At 40.1% G+C, this 24,102-nt stretch overlaps 1 protein-coding gene across 1 annotated transcript in view; it reads right to left on the reverse strand.

The window, feature by feature from the left end:
* The window catches only part of tbxas1 (thromboxane A synthase 1 (platelet)), a 207,744-nt gene that overhangs the window by 51,672 nt on the left and 131,970 nt on the right, over positions 1–24,102 (reverse strand). The window contains exons 8-11 of the mRNA XM_060923669.1: positions 18,426–18,514; positions 15,442–15,590; positions 15,039–15,169; positions 12,320–12,643 (exon numbers count right to left, since the gene is read on the reverse strand). Coding sequence (XP_060779652.1) covers positions 12,320–12,643; positions 15,039–15,169; positions 15,442–15,590; positions 18,426–18,514 — 693 coding nt within the window. The remainder of the gene's footprint in view (positions 1–12,319; positions 12,644–15,038; positions 15,170–15,441; positions 15,591–18,425; positions 18,515–24,102) is intronic.

Genomic DNA, 24,102 nt, shown 5'->3' on the forward strand with positions numbered 1-24,102 from the left:
TGAAATTTCATGCCAAATATTGGCTCATTTGAAATTTCATGACAGCAACACATATCAAAAAAGTTGGGACAGGGGGAATAAGAGGCTGGAAAAGTTAAAGGTACAAAAAAGGAACAGCTGGAGGACCAAATTGCAACTCATTAGGTCAATTGGCAATAGGTCATTAACATGACTGGGTATAAAAAGAGCATCTTGGAGTGGCAGCGGCTCTCAGAAGTAAAGATGGGAAGAGGATCACCAATCCCCCTAATTCTGTGCCGACAAATAGTGGAGCAATATCAGAAAGGAGTTTGACAGTGTAAAATTGCAAAGAGTTTGAACATATCATCATCTACAGTGCATAATATCATCAAAAGATTCAGAGAATTTGGAAGAATCTCTGTGCATAAGGGTCAAGGCCGGAAAACCATACCGGGTGCCCGTGATCTTTGGGCCCTTAGACGGCACTGCATCACATACAGGCATGCTTCTGTATTGGAAATCACAAAATGGGCTCAGGAATATTTCCAGAGAACATTATCTGTGAACATAATTCACCGTGCCATCCGCCGTTGCCAGCTAAAACTCTATAGTTCAAAGAAGAAGCCGTATCTAAACATGATCCAGAAGCGCAGACGTCTTCTCTGGGCCAAGGCTCATTTAAAATGGACTGTGGCAAAGTGGAAAACTGTTCTGTGGTCAGACGAATCAAAATTTGAAGTTCTTTATGGAAATTAGGGATGCCGTGCCATTCGGACTAAAGAGGAGAAAGACGATCCAAGTTGTTATCAGCGCTCAGTTCAGAAGCCTGCATCTCTGATGGCATGGGGTTGCATTAGTGCGTGTGGCATGGGCAGCTTGCACATCTGGAAAGACACCATCAATGCTGAAAGGTATATCCAGGTTCTAGAGCAACATATGCTCCCATCCAGACGACGTCTCTTTCAGGGAAGACCTTGCATTTTCCAACATGACAATGCCAAACCACATACTGCATCAATTACAGCATCATGGCTGCGTAGAAGAAGGGCCCGGGTACTGAACTGGCCAGCCTGCAGTCCAGATCTTTCACCCATAGAAAACATTTGGCGCATCATAAAATGGAAGATACGACAAAAAAGACCTAAGACAGTTGAGCAACTAGAATCCTACATTAGACAAGAATGGGTTAACATTCCTATCCCTAAACTTGAGCAACTTGTCTCCTCAGTCCCCAGACGTTTACAGACTGTTGTAAAGAGAAAAGGGGATGTCTCACAGTGGTAAACATGGCCTTGTCCCAACTTTTTTGAGATGTGTTGTCATGAAATTTAAAATCACCTAATTTTTCTCTTTAAATGATACGTTTTCTCAGTTTAAACATGTGATATGTCATCTATGTTCTATTCTGAATAAAATATGGAATTTTGAAACTTCCACATCATTGCATTCCGTTTTTATTTACAATTTGTACTTTGTCCCAACTTTTTTGGAATCGGGGTTGTATATCTCGCCTGTTCCACACTTCAGCCCAGTCGGTGGCAGTAATGCACCTTTAATTTGGCTTGCCAACTACCAAAAAAAAAAAAAAACCAAAAGAAGACGACGAAACAGCAGCAACACCCCAAAAAATAAAATAAAAAAGCAACAAAATATGTAATAAAAGTATTTGATGGTAAGGATGTATCTTTTTATTTTTCAAGAATTATCATCATCACATTTTTCACAAATTGCTCCTGTCAATGCTCCGGTTTGTTTGCATTCTAAGCGGAAATTATTTTTTCGAACATTTTATATAAAGTTTTTATTTATGGAATTTGCAAAAAATAAAAATGCTCCGTTTCTCAAAATCCAGTGACTGTGGACAGATTAAAACAGTTATTCCACTCAATTTCGTCGTACATGGCTTATAGCACAACTTTAAAGAAAGCACACCTTTATTGTGTGCTCATTGCTCACGTGTGTGTGCATGTGTGTGTGTTCAGTGCTTCAGATGGGTTAAATGCAGAGAGGAATTTCACAAGTGTGTGATGAATTAAGTTGTACTTTATAGCCAACTCGGTCCTATATACCTCGTCGGCTATCAGCTCATGTATGACTCGATTTTGTGGAATAACTGTAAAATGTTTCAAATGATGAAATTATGTTAGTCAAGTTTTCATGTAAAAAGCAGTTTTTATTCCTTACCTAAAACCATTAGAAGATAATTTTCTCTTTCTTTGTTTTTAAAGCAACTATGCCATTTTTGCCTAAAAACATCATTCAGTATCTACTAGTTTGCTGGTTGCTTGAATGACTACAACGACTTGGTTTGGTAATTAATTAATCAGAAGTAAAAGATCATGTAAATAACCATTCTTTACCCTTAGTAAAAATTTGACTTGCTGTCTAGCCAATTTACTGGAGTCAATGCTATTTTAAACTGGTATTAGCAAAGAAAACAGGCTAACAATTAACGTTAACCAATTAGAAACATACCGAAATATACTTTTTAACATTGTATGGCGTTCATGCCTTCCAAAGAGGCAAAAGAGATACTGCATGTTATAGGAGTCTTTGCTTACTTCAGCATATTGAAACATTTTACTGAGGTAGGGCCGCGGCTCTCATCTTATCCATGTTCAAAAGCACACAGATAGCTATAGCATTAACTAGCATGAGAAAGTCACCATAGATAAGGAACTGTCATGATTCTTGGTAGTGTTTTCTACATTGATGAACCTGATTGGATGAGAAACTGAGCTCATTAAATTGATCTACAGTACTGTGCAAAAGTCTTCGGCACCCTATTTTTTTCCATACAAACTTTGTTATAGATTTCTATTTGATGACTTGTACATTATCGAGTCAGTACAAAAACATTTTAGAGTCCAAACATTCGTTTTCCAGCACAAAATTAAATGTTACAGGAAAAAAAAAAAGTTTGTATCTGAGCAGCGTTTTACATAAGAGAGCACTTTTCAGATTAAAAAAGGAAACATAATGAAGGCTGCTGGGTTTTGGTGCAAAATGAAGACGCGAGTATGACAGTTAAAGTGTCCAGAAGAACTGTGGCTGGTTCTGTAAGATGCTCAGTAAAACCTACAGCTCATTTCCTTATAAAACTGCACTCACTGTACCTGGGACTACTATTTTTTTTTTTAAGCAAGGGGTCGTCTCACACCAAATATTGACTTGGTTGCATTTATTATGGCTTACTGCTGTTTATAGCATTTCTTTTAATATTGAAATATTTCATTTCATTCTTTTTTAAGCCATTTTTGGTCGACAGCATTTCTGTACATGTGCCCAAGACTTTTGGACAAGAAAACAGACCTTCACAACTTGTAACAATTACTCTGACGGTCTAAATAAACATGTAAGCAGTAAAAAAAAAAAAAAAAGTGAGCTTTTAAGTATGAGTACACATTCAGTTTCAATAATACTCAAAATATAAATACGCCAAAGTAATGACTTAAGTATTGCAACAAAGTACAATTACTCAAGTAATTACCCTGTTAAACCATAAACTTTCGTCAGATGACGACATATTTCCTATTCTATGCTCCTTTATTTCCTTTAAAATGAGACAGTCCTGTCAATCTATTAGACAGACTCAAGATAATGTCTTACAAATCCTTTCCTTTTAATGAAAAACAGGTAGAAAGCTCTGAACTCGGCTGACAGATGAAGAAGGTTAAATGTCAGTGGGCTCTCATTTTGTTAAAATAGCGCACACTATTAATATTTATCTACTCATGCATGAGTAACATGAGCTCATAGCTTTTACGTAATTTCATGTTCTTCCATGACCTCTAAACTGTGTATTAGGTAACAGCTATAGCCTGGATTTATAAAATAATGAACACCCAAATACTGCAATATATGGCAAATAGGGAATGAATTTGGATATGGATTTTATCGTTTTTTTTCTTCCCCTCCAAAGCTTTCAGTTTCAGAAAGCAGGAATGGCTAAGGCTGTAAATGTGTAATTTTGCTACATGGCTCGCCTTCCTGCCCTCGTCTCCCACCTCTGGCTGACTCATTAGGTGATGCTCTGCTTCATCTCACTCTGCTATTTATGCAGATAAAAAAAGGGCAAATTAATGAGGGACACCCTGGGGAGTCACTGCACAACGTAGGAAGAGAAAATGAGAGCCTAGACACAATGTGTGCCGCACACACTCAGACAGGCAGCACAGAATTTGTTTTTTTACCTCTTAAACCACCCAATGGAGAAACTGCTGCATGCTGGAGCTCCGAGGCAGCTCTGAATCAGTTACTATTTTGAGGTATCTCATGGAATTACTAGGTTGTGGTGGTGAGATACCAATTCTGTGGCCAAAAATTGTGTAATTTGAGCCCAAGGTTTAAAATGTTGTGGGGACATCATACTTAACATTGAAGTAAGGGGCAAAGTCCAAGATTATCAGTCATCTCCATGGTTCTTCATAGTTCTTCTTCTTCACCCCATAGCCAGCAAAGGCTGTACGGACACCACTGATGACATTTTAACAGTCCGTCATTGGTGCGGGGCGGCACGGTGGTGTAGTGGTTAGCACTGTTGCCTCACAACAAGAAGGTTCTGGGTTCAAGCCCAGCGGCTGGCGAAGGCCTTTCTGTGTGGAGTTTGCATGTTCTCCCGGTGTTTGCGTGGGTTTCCTCCGGGTGCTCCGGTTTCCCCCACAGTCCTAACAGGCAGGTTAGGTTAACTGGTGGCTCTAAATTGACCATGAGTGTGAATGGCTGTTTGTCTCTGTGTCAGCCCTGTGATAACTTGGCAACTTGTCCAGGGTGTACCCCGCCTCTCGCCCATAGTCAGCTGGGATAGGCTCCAGCTTGCCTGCGACCCTGTAGAACAGGATAAGTGGCTAGAGATAATGGATGGATCATTGGTGCGTCTAGGGCATTTAAACTTGGTGGAGCCCATCCCTCTCCAAGCTTGATCAATGGAAAATTTAGAGTAGCCAGTTAGCCTAATCTGCATGTCTTTGGACTGTGGACCTGGAGGAAACCCACACAGGGAGAACATGCAAACTCCACACAGAAAGGGCTCCCATCAGCCACTGGGCTTGAACTCAGAACCTTCTTGCTTTGAAGCGACAGTGCTAACCACTGCACCACCACGCCGCCCTTGTTCTGGCCATAATTGTCTAATTCAATTGATTTCTTTTTTAAAATGTTAAAATGTAACAATTGTCATGAGTTACATTTTTCATGGCCATGAAATAGAGCTTGAAAAACATAGCCTAATTCATGGCCTTAAAGCTATACTGCCTTTCAGATTTTTCAAGTGTAGGTCATAAAAAGAATTTTCCCGGACACCCAATTATTTTTGTTTAGTGGACCGAAAGCTACTGAATTTGAATCACAGACTTCCAATTTTATTAGTTGTTTTCTTTTTAATAGAACAATTATTGAATTTAGAGCCACACGACCCTAAATTCTCCGCTATTTTTTCCTGCTTCACCATGACCCAATTCAAGATACTGCGTCATGCATCACGTGGTGGGCTTTCCCCGTTCGCACAAGGCATTGTGGGATACAAATTTGAAACAGGAGAGAAAAATGGGGAACAGGAGTGTGCAAATGAAACATGAAAGACCGACTACAGTAACGGAAAGCGAGAAGAAAAGACGTTATGTTGTGAAGGAAAGGAAACGCAGGACCAAACTAATAAATATTGGCGGTCAGTGAGCACCTCGGTGTGATCAGCTGTTCGTTTAGTGATAGAATGATGGAACTGTCAGTGCACGGTCAAAGGTAAACCTGCGCATGCGCACATGGACTTCCTCTGTCTGCTTGACCGCGTGAAGCGAGCGATTTCATGCACATTATTTGCCAGGAATCCCCTCAAATTAAATAACTTCCCAGCCACAGAATGGCCTGATATTTTTGTGAGATATTACAGAAATAAACATTTTTCACAATGACCACATTTCAGTGGGAACTAAATTTCACTGATTTTATGAAATCGAAAGGCCGTCTAGCTTTAATATATTAGTTCTTGATCACAAGAAATTTAACTCATAGCCACAAGAACTTTAACCTGTGGTTTGAACATATTAATTTGTGGGCATAACCTCCACGTCACCTCAGCAGCTCCATAACCACGAAATCTAATCATTACCAAACAATATTTGGTCTCCTCTTTGAGATGTGACTAATCTCGTAACTGCCATCTAGAAGAAGAAACACAAAGTCATGTATGACACCCAGTGATGCACCTACAGCCAAGAAAGCTAATGACACTAACTGTTAAACAAATGAACCATTTAAATCTAAAAGCAAATGATGCCATTTTGGGCTCAACTCAGCACACAGCTTTAACATAAACGTAGTATTAATAGATCTGAAACAGTACATGATAACTTATCATTCAAACAGCACACCAAGTACCAATTAAACAAATAAACCATAAAAAGGTTGACATTTTAAAGTGTTTTTACTTCGTCTGTGTACACCAGTGCTATGGTACAGGCTCGGTGCTCTGTGCTGCTTGAGCAAGAGAGTGGCATTTGAAAAGCTTTCAGTGCTGAGGAGCGTTCGGTTTGAGCACAGCGAGATGCATTTACAAAATAAACTGAAAGGCCCTTTGCTCCTCAGTGAGCTAAATTCAAAAGTCGTGCCAAGCAGTGCAGCCTCAGCCGGGGGGGACGCACTGACCTTCATATCCACTATGGTCAGATGTCTCGCTGTGGACTGATGCCCAACTTCTCCACGTAAATCTTAAAGAGCGCAGCTATTGTTGGGTGTGCAGTCATGCCTCCTAAACACACCAAAAGAAACCCAGACCTGCTGACACCATACACAACTGCATACCTCACAGCTGTGAGATCTGCAAAGGCTATGAGATAACTTTCATTTTTAAAATTTTTCAAAATGTATAAAGTACTAAAACATAAATGTACATGAAAGCACCCTGTTGTACAGTATTATACTTAAAATACTTCAATTGCAAGTGTTTTAACGCAATTCACACAATGAAATGTAGTAGCATGTGAATCGTGAAACAAAAATAAAACGAGACCGTCTACGATGGCGTAGCTCACTCCGGCCCTGTCTAATCCAGAAGGAACGATCTAAAGTGGGCAATAAATGCTGCCAGCTATATATACTATATACAAGCTATATATAGAATCTATATACACCCTAGGAATACTGACCTATTTGCCAGAAAGAATCCAAACTGGTGAGGAATTGACCGAGAAGAAGTGACTTTTTTTTTGTTGAACTGCTCATTAAGGCTTAATTAGTCCATAACTTCATTAACAATTGTAATTAAGCAAATCTGGGTAGAAGTTATATGCACCCTAGGTACCCTTACCTTCATGCCAGAAAGAATAAAAAAAATCAATGAAGAATTGAGGGACAAGCAGCGATTTGTGTGGAAACTGCTCGTTAGGGCTTAATTACTCCATATCTTCATTATTAATTGCAATTATGCAAATTTGCTTAGAAGCTATATGCATCCCAGGCAGACCTACCTTCCTACCAAAAAGAATAAAAATCCATGAAGAATTGAGAGAGAAGAAGCGATTTTCGTGAAATGTGGACGACGCCGGACGGACACCAGACAACGCATGATGACATAAGCTCATCACCTGTCGGCTGGATGAGCTAATAACAAAACGTTGGAGCCATCATCATCTGATTGACTTATCTAATACAAATCTCCCTTATTAAAGCAAAAAAAATATATAATAATTATAGCAGTCATCTTGCAAAAAGCCTGACTTTAAAAAAAAAAAAAAAAGGAGTTTCATGCAAAAGCTGCCATTGGTAACAAATGATGCCCAAAAAGCTACAGCCAAGGTTTAAATTTCAGAAACTCCCAGTTGCCTGGAAAAGGGGGGAAAAAAAAAAAGCTAAAAAGACCCAGACTTCCTGAGCAGGGTTAAATAGAGTATGTGAGAGTCAGTGGGAGAAAGTGTATAAGATGAAAGTGGAGAAAGGGAGTCATTGAGACGGACTAGCTCTGTGTTTGATCTGAGCGGCTGCCTGGCCTTGGTTGCAGGTATTAAGATTCAGCAGATGCAGGCGTGTGCTTAACAAGGCCGGGTTTATGTGTCAGCTATTACGGTTGCATTATGAGAAAAGAGGACGAGGAGTCGAACAGAACTGCCAGTGCTCTAATGTAGTCAGAGCTGTTAAAAACACTTCATGCTCTCACCACTTTCTGATTTTTCTCCATGAGCTGCTTATCAGAGTACGGAGTCGTGCTGTCGCACCCCCCAGTCTTCCTTAATCACAGATTTCATGCAAAATTGCATTATGCAGTTTTGATTATCCAAAGCCCGAACTTTGGAATGCTACTTCGCAGGATGAAGTGAAGATGACTGAAAAATCAATGTGGGTCAGCTGGAGACCTTGATTCCCTTTTACAGCACACACTAAACAGACCTGCTCAGCCTCTTCTGCTCCTTTCCCACCATCATCCTTCTTCTCTCTGCACACAGATTGCAGGTTTCAGCAAGGAATAGTCCCATAGCATTCTCTCTATTTCTTGCACACAACCGAAGCCAAAGTGCCACCATTATTGCAAACCTGTGCTATATTTGAGTGGGTCTGTGTGTTCCATTGCACTGAGTGCTCATATGAAAAAAGGCAAAATGCAGGAGAACACATTCAGACAGACAGTACCCACATTGTTGAGGTGACCTAACTAAACACAGCTTGCTTTTTCAATGCAGTGGTTGCTGTGAAACTTTTATTTGTTGGTCTGGCATACAGTATTTCCCCTGGAAACAACAGAAGGCACAAAACAGTAAACTACAACAAATTTAGAAATGGAGATTACGCCCTCCTTTATGGATGGAAGGATGCAACCTTCCTTTAGAATCTTCTCAACACATTCTCAAAGCAATACTGCATAGTCAAAATCTTCAGATTGTAGGAAGTACAGTGTCTTACAAAAGTATTCATCCCCCTTGGTGTTTGTCCTGTCTTGTCGCATTACAAGCTGGAATTAAAATAAATTTTTGGAGCGTTAGCACCATTTAATTTACACAACATGCCTACAATTTTAAAGGTGCAATTTTTTTTTTGCTGTTACACAAACAATAATTAAGATGTAAAAACAGAAATCTGGAGTGTGCATAGGTATTCAACCCCCACTCCAAAGTCAATACTTTGTAGAGCTACCTTTTGCTGCAATTACAGCTGCAAGTCTCTTGGGGTATGTCTCTATTAGCTTAACACAGGTAGCCACTGGGATTTTTGCCCATTCCTCAAGGCAAAACTGCTCCAACTGTTTCAAGTTAGATGGGTTGCGTTGGCGTACAACAATCTTCAAGTTATGCCATATATTCTCAATTGGATTGAGGTCTGGGCTTTGACTAGGCCATTTCAAGACATTTAAATGTTTCCCTTTAAACCACTACAGTGTAGCTTCAGCAGTATGTTTAGGGTCATTGTCCTGCTGGACCGTGAACCTTCGTCCCAGTCTCAAACAGGTTTTCCTCCAGAATTACCCTGGTTTTAGTGCCATCCATCTTTCCTTCAGTCCTGACCAGCTTTCCTGTCCCTGCAGATGAAAAATATCCCCACAGCATGATGCTGCCACCACCATGCTTCACTGTAGAAATGGTGTTCTCAGGGTGATGGGTTTGTGCCACACATGGCATTTCCCATGATGGCCAGAAAGATCAATTTTAGTCTCATTTGACCAGAGAATCTTCTTCCATGTGTTTGGGGAGTCTGCCACATGCTGTTGGGCAAACTCCAAACGTGTTTTCTTAAACAATGACTTTTTTCTGGCCACTCTTCCATAAAGCCCCACTCTGTGGAGTGTATGGCTCAAAGTGGTCCTATGAACAGATACTCCCATCTCCGCTGTGGATCTTTGCAGATCCTTCAGTGTTATCTTTGGTGTCTTTGTTGCGTCTCTGATTAATGCCCTCCTTGCCCGGTCTGTGAGTTTTGGTGGGCGGCCTTCTCTTGTCAGGTTTGTAGTGGTGCCATATTCTTTCCATTTTGCTATAATGGATTTAATGGCGCTCCCTGGGATATTCAAAGTTTGGGATATTTTTTAAAACCCAACCCTGATCTATACTTCTCCGCAACTTTGTCTCTGACCTGTTTGGAGGCTCGTTGGTTTTCATGTTGCTTGCTTAGTAGTGTTGCAGAGTCAGGGTCCTTCCAGAACAGGGTGAGTTATACAGACATCATGTGACAGATCATGTGACACTAAGATTCACCAGTGTGCATTCAGTCAAGTAATTATGTGACTTATGAAGTGAATTGGGTGGACCAGCGCTTATTTAGGGGTTTCATATGAAAGGGGGTGAATACCTACTGTATGCACACTCCAGATTTCTGTTTTTTCATCTTAATTATTGTTTGTGTCACAATAAAACAACAATTGTCCCCTTTAAATTTGTAGGCATGTTGTGTCAATCAAATTCTGCCAAACCTCAAAAATCAATTTTAATATTAGTTTGTAATGCGACAAAACAGGACAAACACCAAGGGGGATGAATACTTTTGCAAGACACTGTACAAACAGATGAGAGAAACATTATCTGCATCAATATACTGTAGCATCAATAGTATCCAAGATTATTTTTGTAATGAAATTCAGAGTTTTAGTTTAAAGTGTTTTTCATTGGGACATAATGAGGCACACATCCACCAACTATTCTCACAGGAATGATACAAACCAACAAATTAGCACCAGAATTGCTGAGCACATCACAAATATTTCAATATAAACATACACTCACCATCCACTTTCATAGGAACACCTGTACATCTGCTTATTTATGCAGTTATCTAATCAGTCAATCATGTGGCATCACTGCAATGCAGAAAATCATGTAGATACGGGTCAAGAGCTTGAGTTAATGGTCACATCAAAATCAGAATGGTGAAAAAATGTGATCTCAGCGACTCTAACCATGGCATGGGTGTTGGTGCCAGATGTGCTGGTTTGTGTATTTCAGAAAGTGCAAAATTCCTGGGGTTTTCATACGCAACAGTCTCTAGAGTTTACACAGAATGGTGCGAAAAACAAAAAACATTGAGTAAACGACAATTCTGTGGGTGGAAATGACTCTGATAAGAGCGGTCAGAGGAAAATGGCCAGATTGGTTTGAGCTGCCAGGAAGGATACAGGAACTCAAATGAGACCGGACAGAGGACGGGAAGGAGCAGTAGCCTAGCCTAACAATAAGCAATACCGGACAATGTGCAATATAAAGTGCAATATAAAGTGCAATATCTTTCCTGCTCCCCCCCCCCCACACACACACACTTACCCTAACCCCACTTCTCCCCCCCTTCCCCCTCCCTCTCTTCCCCATATCTTATTCTTTTATATTTGTATATGCAAATACTTAATTTCCCTGAGGGAACCCTCCCAAAGGGATCAATAAAGTTTTATCTAATCTAATCAATGATGACGTAGCTCACTCCGACCCCGTCTAGTCCAGAAGGAACAATCTAAAGTGGGCCACCTTGCGCAATAAATGCTGCAAGCTATATACACTACATACAAGCTATATATAGAAGCTATATACACCCTAGAAATACCTACCTATTTGCCAGAAAGAATCCAAAATGGTGAGGAATTGACCAAGAAGAAGCAATTTTTTTTTGTTGAACCGCTCCTTAAGGCTTAAATAATCCATAACTTCATTAGTAATTGTAATTAAGTAAATCTGGGTAGAAGTTATATGCACCCTAGGTACCCCTACCTTCATGCCAGAAAGAATCAAAATCAGTGAAGAATTGAGGGAGAAGCGATTTGTGTGGAAACTGCTCGTTAGGGCTTAATTACGCCATATCTTCATTATTAATTGCAATTATGCAAATTTGGGTAGAAGCTATAGGCACCCCAGGCAGACCTACCTTCCTGCCAAAAAGAATAAAAATCCATGAAGAATTGAGAGAGAAGCAGCGTGAAATGTGGACGACGCCAGACGGACAACACATGATGGCATAAGCTTGTTGCATGTTGGCTGATGAGCTAATAATTACTCATTACAGACGTGGTGAGCAGAAAAGCATCTCAGCATGCACAAAACAATGAACCTTGAGGTGAATGGGCTACAACAGCAAAAGACCACATTGGGTTCCGCTCCTGTCAGCCAAGAACAGGAATCTGAGGTGTTCATGGGCACAGGCTCACCCAAACTGGACAGTTGAAGACTAGGGGGGGAAAAAAGGGTGATTTTTGTTCTTCTTTCTAATCTTTAACTGTCTAGTTTCTGGGACCTAAGAGCCTCAGATGGTTGTTTATGGGAGTTAAATAATCTATATATGATATTTTTCATTCTTTCAGGGCTGTACTGTACCTGACTGGGAGGCAGGTCAAACACCCAGGTGCTTCAGAGTACATTTCAGAACACTGCTATAGTTTTAGATTTTTTTTGCCACTCACGTGTCTGCTGAAGAAGTCGTCCAACTCCCTCTGTATTTTCTTCTGACAGTCCGGGTGGATGGCCAGCAAGTAGCAGACAAATGCAAGTGTGTTACTGCTTGTCTCATAGCCAGCAAGCAGGAAGATATAGGCCTGGCCTATAATCTCATCCTCCATCATCATCCTTTTCTGCTGGCTGCGTTTTCCTGACTCGTGGATGCTTTCTGTCTTTTCGTCAGCCACGACTTCCTCATCTGCTTGACTGACTACATCAAAGTGATCCAGGGACACACACTCCTTACTGCTCCTCACATCCAGCATCAGCTGCAGGAAGTCCCTCCGCCTCTATCAAAGCCATGGGACAAAGGTTAAGACTATTAGGGGAAATATAGTACACTGTAAAAAAAATTATTCTTTTAGGTTTCACAGATGGTCACAAGCACAGGTGGACAGTAACGAAGTACATTTACTTGAGTACTGTATTTAAGTACACTTTGAGTATCTGTACTTTATTACTTTTTCTGGAAACTTATGACTTTAACTTCACTATATTTGAAAGGCAAATATCATACTTTTCACTCCACTACATTTCTGTCAAGGTCCTCGTTACTATGAAGCAGTTTTGAAAGTGGAGGTTTTTTCTTTTCTTTTCTAAAATGTGATTGGTTTTTTCACAGGTGACACTGAGACAGTCTATCAGTAATCACTAGGGTCACGTCACATCCATAGACTGTATAAAATCAAGTTCAATGATTTCCCAGCAGCATTATTTGAACACGATCAGTTAATGGCAGAATGGAAGGAGGCGGTTCTTCTGGAGAATGCACGCACCCATGGCTCTACCTAGAACCCATGTTTCAGTTTTCTGAAAGGATTAAAGATTCGTTTCATTTTAAACGTTTGCTCTGTTTGCCTAAAACGAACCACATCACGGCCTACAAAAACTCGCCATCCAGCCTGCGGGAGCATATTGAGGTACGGTATATAAATGTTTTATTCCAAGAGAAAGCTTGCAACGAAGTTGACTGTGCTTTTAGAGCTAGCGATAACGTTGCAATAGCTATGCAGTCCGGTTAGTCAAATGACTTTCTTTGGATTTACCCACCAAGTTGCCGTAGCCTTGTCCACGGCTAACGTTAACACATAGCTAGTTAACTTGGACACTGTTAGTTAGCATGTAAAAACGGAGTTACGCTAACATTAATAACGTTAACTTATCTGAAGTCCTTTCAGAAATATGTTTTCGCATAATTTTGCCAAATAAACAGAATGTAGAAATCTTTCTTTTCTAGTAGCATTAGCTACCCAATATGATTTTGAGTTTGAAAAGAGTTTGCTAGCATGTCAGGTGGAGTTTCACTGACTAGCTAGCTTAACGTTAAACCACCATGATGGCACAGCATGCGTTCATTCTGTAAATCCAGTAGATTGCTTCAGAGGCATTAGGTTTTGTAAGCGTTGTGTCAATAATACAACAGTGTGTTGACAGAAAATGTACTTTTAATACTTAAGTATTTTTAAAAGCAAGTACTTCAGTACTATAACTTAAGTAAAAATTTGACTGGACAACTTTCACTTGGGGCGGCACGGTGGTGTAGTGGTTAGCGCTGTCGCCTCACAGCAAGAAGGTCCGGGTTCGGGCCCCGTGGCCGGCGAGGGCCTTTCTGTGCGGAGTTTGCATGTTCTCCCCGTGGGTTTCCTCTGGGTGCTCCGGTTTCCCCCACAGTCCAAAGACATGCAGGTTAGGTTAACTGGTGACTCTAAATTGACCGTAGGTGTGAATGTGAATGGTTGTCTGTGTCTATGTGTCAGCCCTGTGATGACCTGGCGACTTGTCCAGGATGTACCCTGCCTTTCGCCCGTAGTCAGCTGGGATAGGTTCCAGCTTGCCTGCGACCCTGTAGAAGGATAAAGCGGCTAGAGATAATGAGATGAGATATCAGTTTAAAAGTTTGCATCACTCTTACTGAATAAGATAGAAATGTTCTTGAATAACTTGTATGCGTACTGTTTAACTGCCTCCATCCTTTTTGTGTATCACGTTTGTAATATTTGTCCCCAAGTCCTCTTCATATGTCAGTTCTAACCCTGCCAGATATACCGGTAATGCACTCCTTTCTTCAAACCACATCTGGAAACTTTCACTTCTTTCTGTGATTCTTTTCAAACCTTGAAAAAACATTTTGGATGTCTTGTTGAAAGATACACCAACTAGGGCTGTTGGATGGGAGTCTGGTCTTGAGCATTGATCTCACCAAGTCTGGTTGAGGTATTGGTTAATGTTAGTGCAAAATTAATGTCTATGTTGCCATTTGCTTTCACAAACGTTGACAAGACGTAATTCCTTCTTCTAGAAAACAGCCTAATCATCATTGGCACAATGTACAAATGAAATCAAATAGTTGAAGTAAAAGGCTTAGCCTTTTTCTTTTTTGTCTTGATCTTAAATCTGTCTCGCTTTCATTTGGACTCAATCTTGACTTGGCATTGACCCCCCCCTTAAAATTTGGTCTTGACTTAATCTTGCTTGCTTTGGTCATGGACTTCAAAATGGCAGTCTTGACTATAGCCCTAACACCAGCATTTCATTTGTTTGTTTTCATTCATAGATGAACTGTAAAATGGATGCACATTTTCCATGTTTACCCAGAAATCACTGGACATACAACTATTATATGTACACTCCTATATGCATTGCTGATTTTTTTTTTTTTTTAATTTCTCCAAGGTTGTACTGCACCTGACTGGGTGGCAACTCATCCCTCTGCTTTATAAGTTTCTGGATGCAAGTGGTGAAGAACCTGTTCATCTCATTTCTGCCTTTATCTCGCATCAAGGCACCAAACGGACCAATCAGGAACGGGAACATCACTATGAGCACAAAGGACAACCACAAGGCCATTTACCAATATTCTTAAGTCATAAACACAAGGACAAAGACATTTTAAATGAGACCTCTTATTCCAGCCTGCAATAAACGTGCTATATCTTTATACTGCCTTCATTAAAGTTCATATCAAATAGTCATTTATAGAGCTCCTTAAGTGATGTGACCTCAGCTGTTGAATAATTAAAGGAGAAATAATGGGCACTGAAGGATGTTTTGAATTAGATGAATGGCAAAATGTGACAGTGTAACATACTCAAGATGAACATGATGGGTCTGAAAAAAGAGAAAGCAAAGAACTTGGAGGCGTAGTGCACAAATGGGTTGCTGGGGTTGTTCTGAGAGTCCACGTGCATTCCAAACGCCACACTTGCGATCACATCCATAGTGAAGCAACCAAAACACCTGCAGGAAAATACTAATGTGTTACCACTACAATGGCAGGATACAGTACCAGTTAAAAGCCTGGACACAGCTTCTAATTCAATGGCTTTTCTTTACTTTTATTAATTAAAAGATACTTCCTGACTTAACGTAATGATGGATGTCATTTCTCTTTACTTAGTTGAGCGGTTCTTGACATAATATGGATTACTACAGTTGTAGAATAGGGCTATTTACTGTATTTTTATTATTTACTATTTACTGTTTGATCTCAAAAGCATTAAGAAGGCAAGAAACTCATCCACTAATTAACTTTTGACGAGGCACCTGTTAAATGAAAAGCATTCCAGGTGACTACCTTATGAAGCTGGTTAAGAGAATGCCAATAGTGTACAAAAGTGTCATCAAGGAGGCCACTTTGAAGAATCGAAAATATGAAACATATTTTGTTTTTTAAACACTTTTTTTGTTTACCACATAATTCCATATATGTTCCATGTGTTATTTCATAGTTTTGTATTGTTCTACAATGCAGAAAATAGTCCAAATACAGAAAAAAAACCTATGAATTAGTAGGGGTGTTCAAACTTTTGACTTGTACTGTACACTTTAAGAAAACCTTTTGATTCTTTATTTTTAACACAGTAGTTTATGGTTAAAATAAATAAAAAAATAAATAAAAATCACTTTTCCCCAGGGGGACTGGTCAGATGTCCCCACAGGGTCAAATATTCCCATTTTGTGGAGACATTTGTAATCCATTAAGATATTTTACAGTTATTCCACGAAATTGAGTCGTACATGAGCTGACAGTGCCGAGTTGGCTATAAGCCATGTGCGACGAGATTGAGCGGAATAACTGTTTTATTCTATCCACATTCACTGGATTTTGAGAAACAGAGCATTTTTATTTTTTGCAAATTTGATAAATAAAAACTTCATGCAAAACGTCCGACAAAATAATTTCCGCTTAGAATGTAAACAAACTGGTGAAATGACAGGAGCAATTTGTGAAAAATGCTATAATAATAATTATTCTTGAAAAATAAAAAGATATACATGCTATTTACCAGCTGGGAGGTCCGTATCATGAAATACCGTGACCGAGGTCTTGAAAGTACTGAGCGAGGCCCTCTGGGCCGAGGTCAGTATTCAAGGCCGAGGTCACGGTATTTCACCATACGGACCGACCTTAAGCTGGTAAATAATTTTTTTTTCTTTACCAAATTCTAACAGAAAATGAGAGTGCCCGAAAGGGAAAACCGAACCGAGGTGAGTCACTATTTTGAATCCTTATTCACAGCTGTAATGCAAATGGCTTCCTCCTCGGTATACAAGTGCACTTCCATGGCAGGAAAAAAACTACATTTTGCCGCCTATGTAGTCCCCTATTTATACAAATAGGAGTCATTCAGGATTCAGCCATGTTTTTGCTCGGCGTTAGCAACAGTTACAGGTTTTTAGCTTTCTCCTGAAATGTTTTATTTTATTTCTTCTTCCTCAGGGTAGTAAAACTCGCTTTCGCTGTGAAGACTGTCGTTATCGCGATCCATGCTGTAAAATTAATGCTATTATGCTGAGAAATGGTAGCAAAAATTTATAAGATTTTGGATAAAAAAAATTATAAATATATCTTATGAGTGATTCCACGCTTATGGGTACTGAAATGGGGACATTAACTTATTTTTAAAAATTCACCTAAAACCATTTCTTTTTTTACCATCAGGTCACAAAACATGTAATCTTTAATGAATGATATGTTAAAAGATAACTTTAATTTTCTGAGATGTAATAAAAACATATTTATATGCCAAAGTCAAGCCTATGAGTTCCAAAATGATGTCTGTTACATTACTTCTGCTACGATTGTCCATCTCGCGTCTGTTACAAATTAATTACAATCTAGCTCTATACCATGTTAATCTTATTGAAAGAATGTGTATGTTTATTCTACTACACATGTTTATTAATTATATTTGCTAAAACATCACCTTCCTATGTTTCAAAAAGTAATTCTACATTGTTAAAATTGAGAATATATATGTCCACAACACTTCTGTTACGTTCTGACTTTGGCATATAAATATGTTTTTATTACATCTCAGAAAATTAAAGTTATCTTTTAACACATAATTCATTAAAGATTACATGTTTTGTGACCTGATGGTAAAAAAAAGAAATGGTTTTAGGTGAATTTTTAAAAATAAGTTCATGTCCCCATTTCAGTACCCATAAGCGTGGAATCACTTTTATAAAAAAGATAAATGTTGACAAAAATTGCTACTATGTTTGCTGTTGTTGTGAATGAGCGAGTCGCCAGAGGTCCATAACTGGGGTCCGTACCATAGGATACGGACCCGCTTGCCAGCCAATCAGAGCGCAGGATTTGATGGAAACCGGACCGCGAAAAAAATAAATGCTCTTATCATCAAATACTTTTATTCCATATTTTGTTGCTGGGTTGTGGTGTTTTTTTTATTTGTTTTTTGTTTTTTTGGGGGGGGCTTGTTTTCAAGTAGAGTTTTTATTTCATCCTCAGTTGGTTCAGTAACATGGTCCACCATTTTCTTCTTCTTCTTTAGGTTTTTTGGCAGTTGGCAAACCAACATAAAGGTGCATTACCACCACCAACTGGACTGGAGTGTGGAGCAGGAGATATTGGTGATGGTGGGGGAGTATCTGACTTGATGCGTGCCACCATTTTGTTTTTCTCTACTCACAGTACATGAGCTGATATCCTAGTAGTCGAGTAGCCAATCAGACCATACAATTGCTCATATCCAGTGAATGTGGATAGAATTTAAAAAAAGAAAAAAAAAGGGGAAAAAAAGCATACCCAAAGCCACACAGTCATACCTGTAGATGTCAAAGCTCTCTCCAGACTCTGCATAAACCTTCAGGTTGTTCAGTAACGTTTCTGTAGCTTCATGAATAAGAGGGACCATCTGTGCCAAAACACACAAAAACTGAAGTGTTTTACACTTCAAACCTTTTACAATCATTGTTAAAATGTTAAAATATTTTAAGTATTGTTTTAAAAACAATCTGCAGTGAGAGATTGAGCAGAAACCCAAGATAGATTTGTGAGTGATATGAGAAAGGCAATGCTTGAACAAATCTATAACTTGCTGGAAGAGTATGGGCGAGGCTACTGCAAAGTGATGAATCAATTAAAATCCCATTAAATTTTGCAGGTCATCACCAAGGGCAAAACCCCCCCCCCCAAACCCCATGATAATAATGGATCAAATCACAGCTAATTAAGTCATTAACATTTTTAAAATATATTTAAAGAGCACATATACATGTTCATGTACAGTGCCTTGCATAATTATTAATTCCCCTTGAACTGTGTCCACATTTTGTAATGTTATAACCTGGAATTAAACTGGATATGATTGTGATTATATGTCATAAAATATACAAAATAGCCCCTAATAGTGAAATGGGGGAAATAATTTGGTTTGCAAAATTATTTACAGAAAAATGGTAAAAGTTAGGTTAGGATTGCAAAAAAAGCATCACTCCATTAGTATGAATCCCCTAAATCCTTACCTGGTTACTGACTTTTAGCCAGAGTCCTGCTTGTGCCTTATTCTTTCTTTTTAATTAATGGGATTAATGGTGCTCTGCGGGATGTTCAAAATTAGGGATATTTTTTAAATAACCAAACCCTGATTGACACTGTTTCAGAATGGTCATGGAGTTGTTTTGATAGCTGCTTGGTCTTCATGATGTTTGTTTAGGTATGTTCTGAGGCCACCCAGAAACAGATGCATTTATATTCAGGTCAACTCCAATCAACTTGCACCAGGGGGGTGAATACTTATGCAGTCACATCTTTTGTGTGTTTCTTTTTTTTTTTTTTAAATTGGTAAGCAATTTTGCAAGCTAAATCCCAAACTAATTTTGCAAACTAAATCCGCCACCTTCAATATTTTGTGCACATTTACGTTAATAACTCCAAATGAGTCCATTTCATGTCCAGATTTTAACACCACAATATGTTCAAGGGGGTGAATACTTATGCAAGGCACCTGTCTGTAAACCTGTCTGTCCTCTGAGTCGAGTCAGTGAGTAAGGGCAGTGCACTAGTGTCAAGTCACACTACTCTCGGCAGAAGTCCTGGTGATCTCTCCAACTCAGCCCCCTGTCTCTCTCAGCTGCAGCATTGTAGCTTTCCTCTCAGATGCCAATGACTGACACTGTGATAAGCCTCCATCTTACACCAGACCTGACTATTGATCCTGCTCACTCAGGAAGAGAGAGATGCGAGTGCAAGCAGCAATGATAAAAAAAAAGAAAGAAAAAAGAAAAAAAATGAGCAAAGGGAAGCAAGGGAGAGACTTTCTGGTGCACTGAAGCAAGACTAGCTGACAAATCCTGAGCGGAGAAAGTGCAGGCTGACCTGAGCCACACTCATATCTAAACTGGGCCTGGGTCGTATGACAATATAACATAGCCAGTGTGATACATTATGCCAAAATACACTTTTCTGAGAAACCGCAAATTATCGCGATATCTTTTTTCTATTTTTTTTTTAATAACAATTAACTCTTATTGGAAGCAACTGGTTTAATATTAGCATTTTACACTGCTTAAAATAATTTACAGATTCTTATACAATCACTTTCCATTATCCACTTTTCCTTGTTAATTTATTTTATAGACTTTTATTAGAAGTTTTCCTTAAAAAAATAAAAAAATAAATAAAAAAGCAGCACGACTGTTCTGCTGGCAGTTTGTTTGCAAATGATGTAGAACTCTTACATATATGTGATATGATATTTTTGCCCTAATCCTAATCTTCACCTGCTAATTTATGTCACAGCATCCTGTCTTTCATTGCGCCCATCAGTTAGCCAGCTATATTTACCTTAAACAGAAGATTTTTCCTCTCCTGATCATAGAAGAAAAAAAAAATAACTGAACCAAATGCAAGTTTTTCAGTTAGATGCAGTAACACGTGCAGTGTTTAAAAAAAATATGATCAATATATAGAGGATATTACACAGTGGTGTAAAGATATGAAGTTTATCTTTGAAAATATATTTTTTTCAACACCAGAAGATAAACTTCATCTCTTTGCACCACCGTGTAATATTCTTTTTATTATATAGAGACATCCACAAAAAATACACAAGTTAAATCAAAAGAATTTAAATTTTGAACCAGTTCGCCATTTTGACAACATGCATCCAGTCAGCGGAAAAACACTGGGAGTGACATCATCGGAGTGAAGATATCGGGAACTATTTCACTCATATCCATGATGCATTTCATGCACATCGTATAAATACGAGTTTTTCAACACATCCAGAAACGCTGCTGAATTCTTTGGGCCCAAGGTCATCTAAGATGGACTGACAAAAAGTGAAAAAGCGTGCTATGGTCTACCAAGTCCAGATTTTGAATTGTTTTGGGAAATCATGGACATGATATCCTCTGGGCTAAAGAGGAAAAGGACCATCCAGACTGTTACCAGCACAAAGTTCAAAAGTGAGCATCTGTGATGGTATGGGGGTGTGTTAGTGCCCATGGCATGGGTAACTTGCACATCTGTGAAGGCACCATTAATGCTGAAGGGTGCATACAGGTTTTGGAGTAACATGTGCTGCCATCCAGATGACGTCTGTTTCAGGGGTATCCCTGCTTATTCCATCAAGCCATGTTACAATATCATGGCTTCATAGTAAAAGAGTCTGGGTGCTCAACTGGCCTGCCTGCCTCACGTTGAAAATATGTGGTGCATTATGAAGTGCAAAATACAATAACGAAGACCCTGGACTGTTGAGCAACTGAAGTCAGATATCAAACAAGAATGGGAAAGAATTTCACATTCAAACCTTCAACAATTAGTGTCCTCAGTTCACAAATGCTTACTGAATGTTGTTAAAAGAAAAGGTGATGTAATGCAGTGCTAAACATGCCCCTGTGCCAACTTTTTTGGAACGTATTGTATTCATCAAATTCAGAATGAGTATATATTTACAAAAAACAGTCAAGTTTATCAGTTTATTAAACATCTTGTGTTTGTACTCTATTCAAATGAATGCAGGTCAAAAAGGATTTGCAAATCATTACATTCCGTTTTTATCCCCCAGTGGCCGAAACACCAGAAGGGGGATTGTGTCGTGGCTCCCTCCCTCCTAGGAAAGGGTACTTACCTTCTGAAATCAACTCCTCTCACAATTTTTGGAGGAATTTCATGAAACTTGGCAGGATTCTTTGTTATATGTCGGTAGTATGTATATTGTAATTTCGTTAAATTCGGTCACATTTTACCAGAGTTATAGCTCTTGATTAACAAAATTATACTTTGACAATTTCATGAGTGTGTGTTTTCCTTCTGAAATCAACTCCTCTCACAGTTTGTGGAGGAATTTCACCAAACTTGGCAAAAGGCATTGTTGTATGTCGGTACTACGCATATTGTAATTTCATTACATTCGGTCACGTTTTACCAGAGTTACAGCCCTTGATTAACAAAATTTTTATCTCCTGCTGGCTGAAAGGCCCAAAGGAGGATTATGTTGTGGCGATGCCCGTCCGTCCGTCCGTCCGTCCATCCCGGGAAGGGTGCTCACCTTCCGAAATCAACTCCTCTCATAATTTTTGGAGGAATTTCATGAAACTTGACAGGATTCTTTGTTATATGTCGGTAATATTGTATATTGCAATTTCGTTCAGTTCAGTAGCATTTTACCAGAGTTATGGCCCTTGATTACCAAACTTGTACTTTGCCACTTTCATGAGGGTGTATTAAGCACTTATAGCATAGATATAGTTGCCAGGGGGAGATATTGTACTCTCAGAGCACTCATTATGTTTTACACAACTTCCCAACTTTTTTGGAATTGGGGTTGTACTTTTTCATTTATAATTATAAGCACAAAGTCAAAAGACACTTAAGTGAATGCAAATTTGAAGACAATTATATGCACTGAAAATACAAGATATTACATAAAAAGAAAACAAAACAAAAAGGTGTCCAAATACCCCCCCCCCATTTGTCCCTCTGAGTTACATGTCAATCCTGGGATCGAGGTGCTGACCTCTTCTGCTCCTCGGACCTGCCTGATCCATCCTGATGCCCCATGTCTGGTTGGAGTCTCATGACATCACTCCTGTGGAGGACGGCTCCATATGGATAGTTGAAAGTCACACTTGGAAGACACTCTGGACACTTACAGTAATGCTTTTGTGGCTGAGGACTACAGTTGGCTTGCTAACTTTAGGACTGTGGTTGTCATGAACAGTTTGCACTCTGTGGCAGCGGGGGCATGGTCAAGCGTAGGTCTGTGACCGGAGGGCGGAGACAGGGAAGGTAAGTGGCAGAATCACTGCACCTGATGTTGGTTAATCTGTTTGTGTGTCTTCCCCTGTGACCGCGCCCTATATAGGGAGAGAGAGAGCAAAGGAAGGAAGCTCTCTCCCCAACCAGATGACTGATGTCTGTGTGCGCGCGTGTCTGTGTGACTGGGAGTTTGTTAAAAAAAGCTGAAAAGCTGCAAATAAAGAGTTTTGTGAAACTCAGTTCTGGCCTGCCGTACTTCTGTGCTCCACCCACCCGCTCAACATACTACAGTGGTGCCGAAACCCAGGGCCGGAGCACAGAGGAGAACAGCCCCATGGAGTCCTCCCCCTTCGTGGACCTGATCCACGCCCTCGCCACCGCCCAACAAAGCCAGCACCAGGCGCTGGTCGCCCTCCGAAAGGAGCAAGCGCAATGGTTCGAGGCCCTGGTGCTGGCACAACAGGAAGATCGTCTGGCGTTCCGGCACCTCCTCGCGTCGGCGGGGTCCACCACCTCCACCGCCGCGGGCCCTCACCCTAACGAAAATGGGCTCGCACGATGACCCCGAGGCCTTCCTAGTGCTCTTCAAGCAAGCAGCAGAGGCCTGGGGCTGGCCCGTGGAACAACGGGCGAGGCGCAGCTGGCCACGCTACAGCTCCCCGCCGACAGCCGGCTGGTCTACGCAGACCTGCGCCGGGCCGTCCTCCAGTGTGTGGGGCGCACCTCTGAACAACAACGCCAGCGCTTCCGCGCTCTACGCCTAGAGGAGATCGGCCGGCCATTCGCGTTTGGCCAGCAACTCCGGGACGCCTGCCGGCGATGGCTGAGGGCTTACAACCACGATGCCGAGGGAATCGTCGATCAGGTGGTACTGGAACAGTTCCAGGCCTAGACATTAAGCATTTACCACTGGTGGCCCATTGGGCCAGTGGAATTGAAAAGTTACTGGCCCAAATGGAAAATGTGGTGGCCCGAATGCGTGCGGTACCCGTATTCAGGCCACCACATTTCATACAGTTCATAATACACTATGTCATTGATTTTTGGCTAGAAAAGTAGACTTTAGGGGTACATGTTGTTGCCAAGTGCAGCGAGGCTGAAATTTTTTGCAGAATATCCCCAAGCCACATCATTGTATTTTATTTATTTATTTAACCTTTATTTTACCAGGTTAGTCTCTTGAGATATAAATCTCTTTTCCAAGAGAGACCTGGCCAAGATAGTTTCATAAATAGT

This window comes from Neoarius graeffei, chromosome 6 (genome assembly GCF_027579695.1).
Source record: "Neoarius graeffei isolate fNeoGra1 chromosome 6, fNeoGra1.pri, whole genome shotgun sequence".
NCBI classification, from domain to species: Eukaryota; Metazoa; Chordata; class Actinopteri; order Siluriformes; family Ariidae; genus Neoarius; species Neoarius graeffei.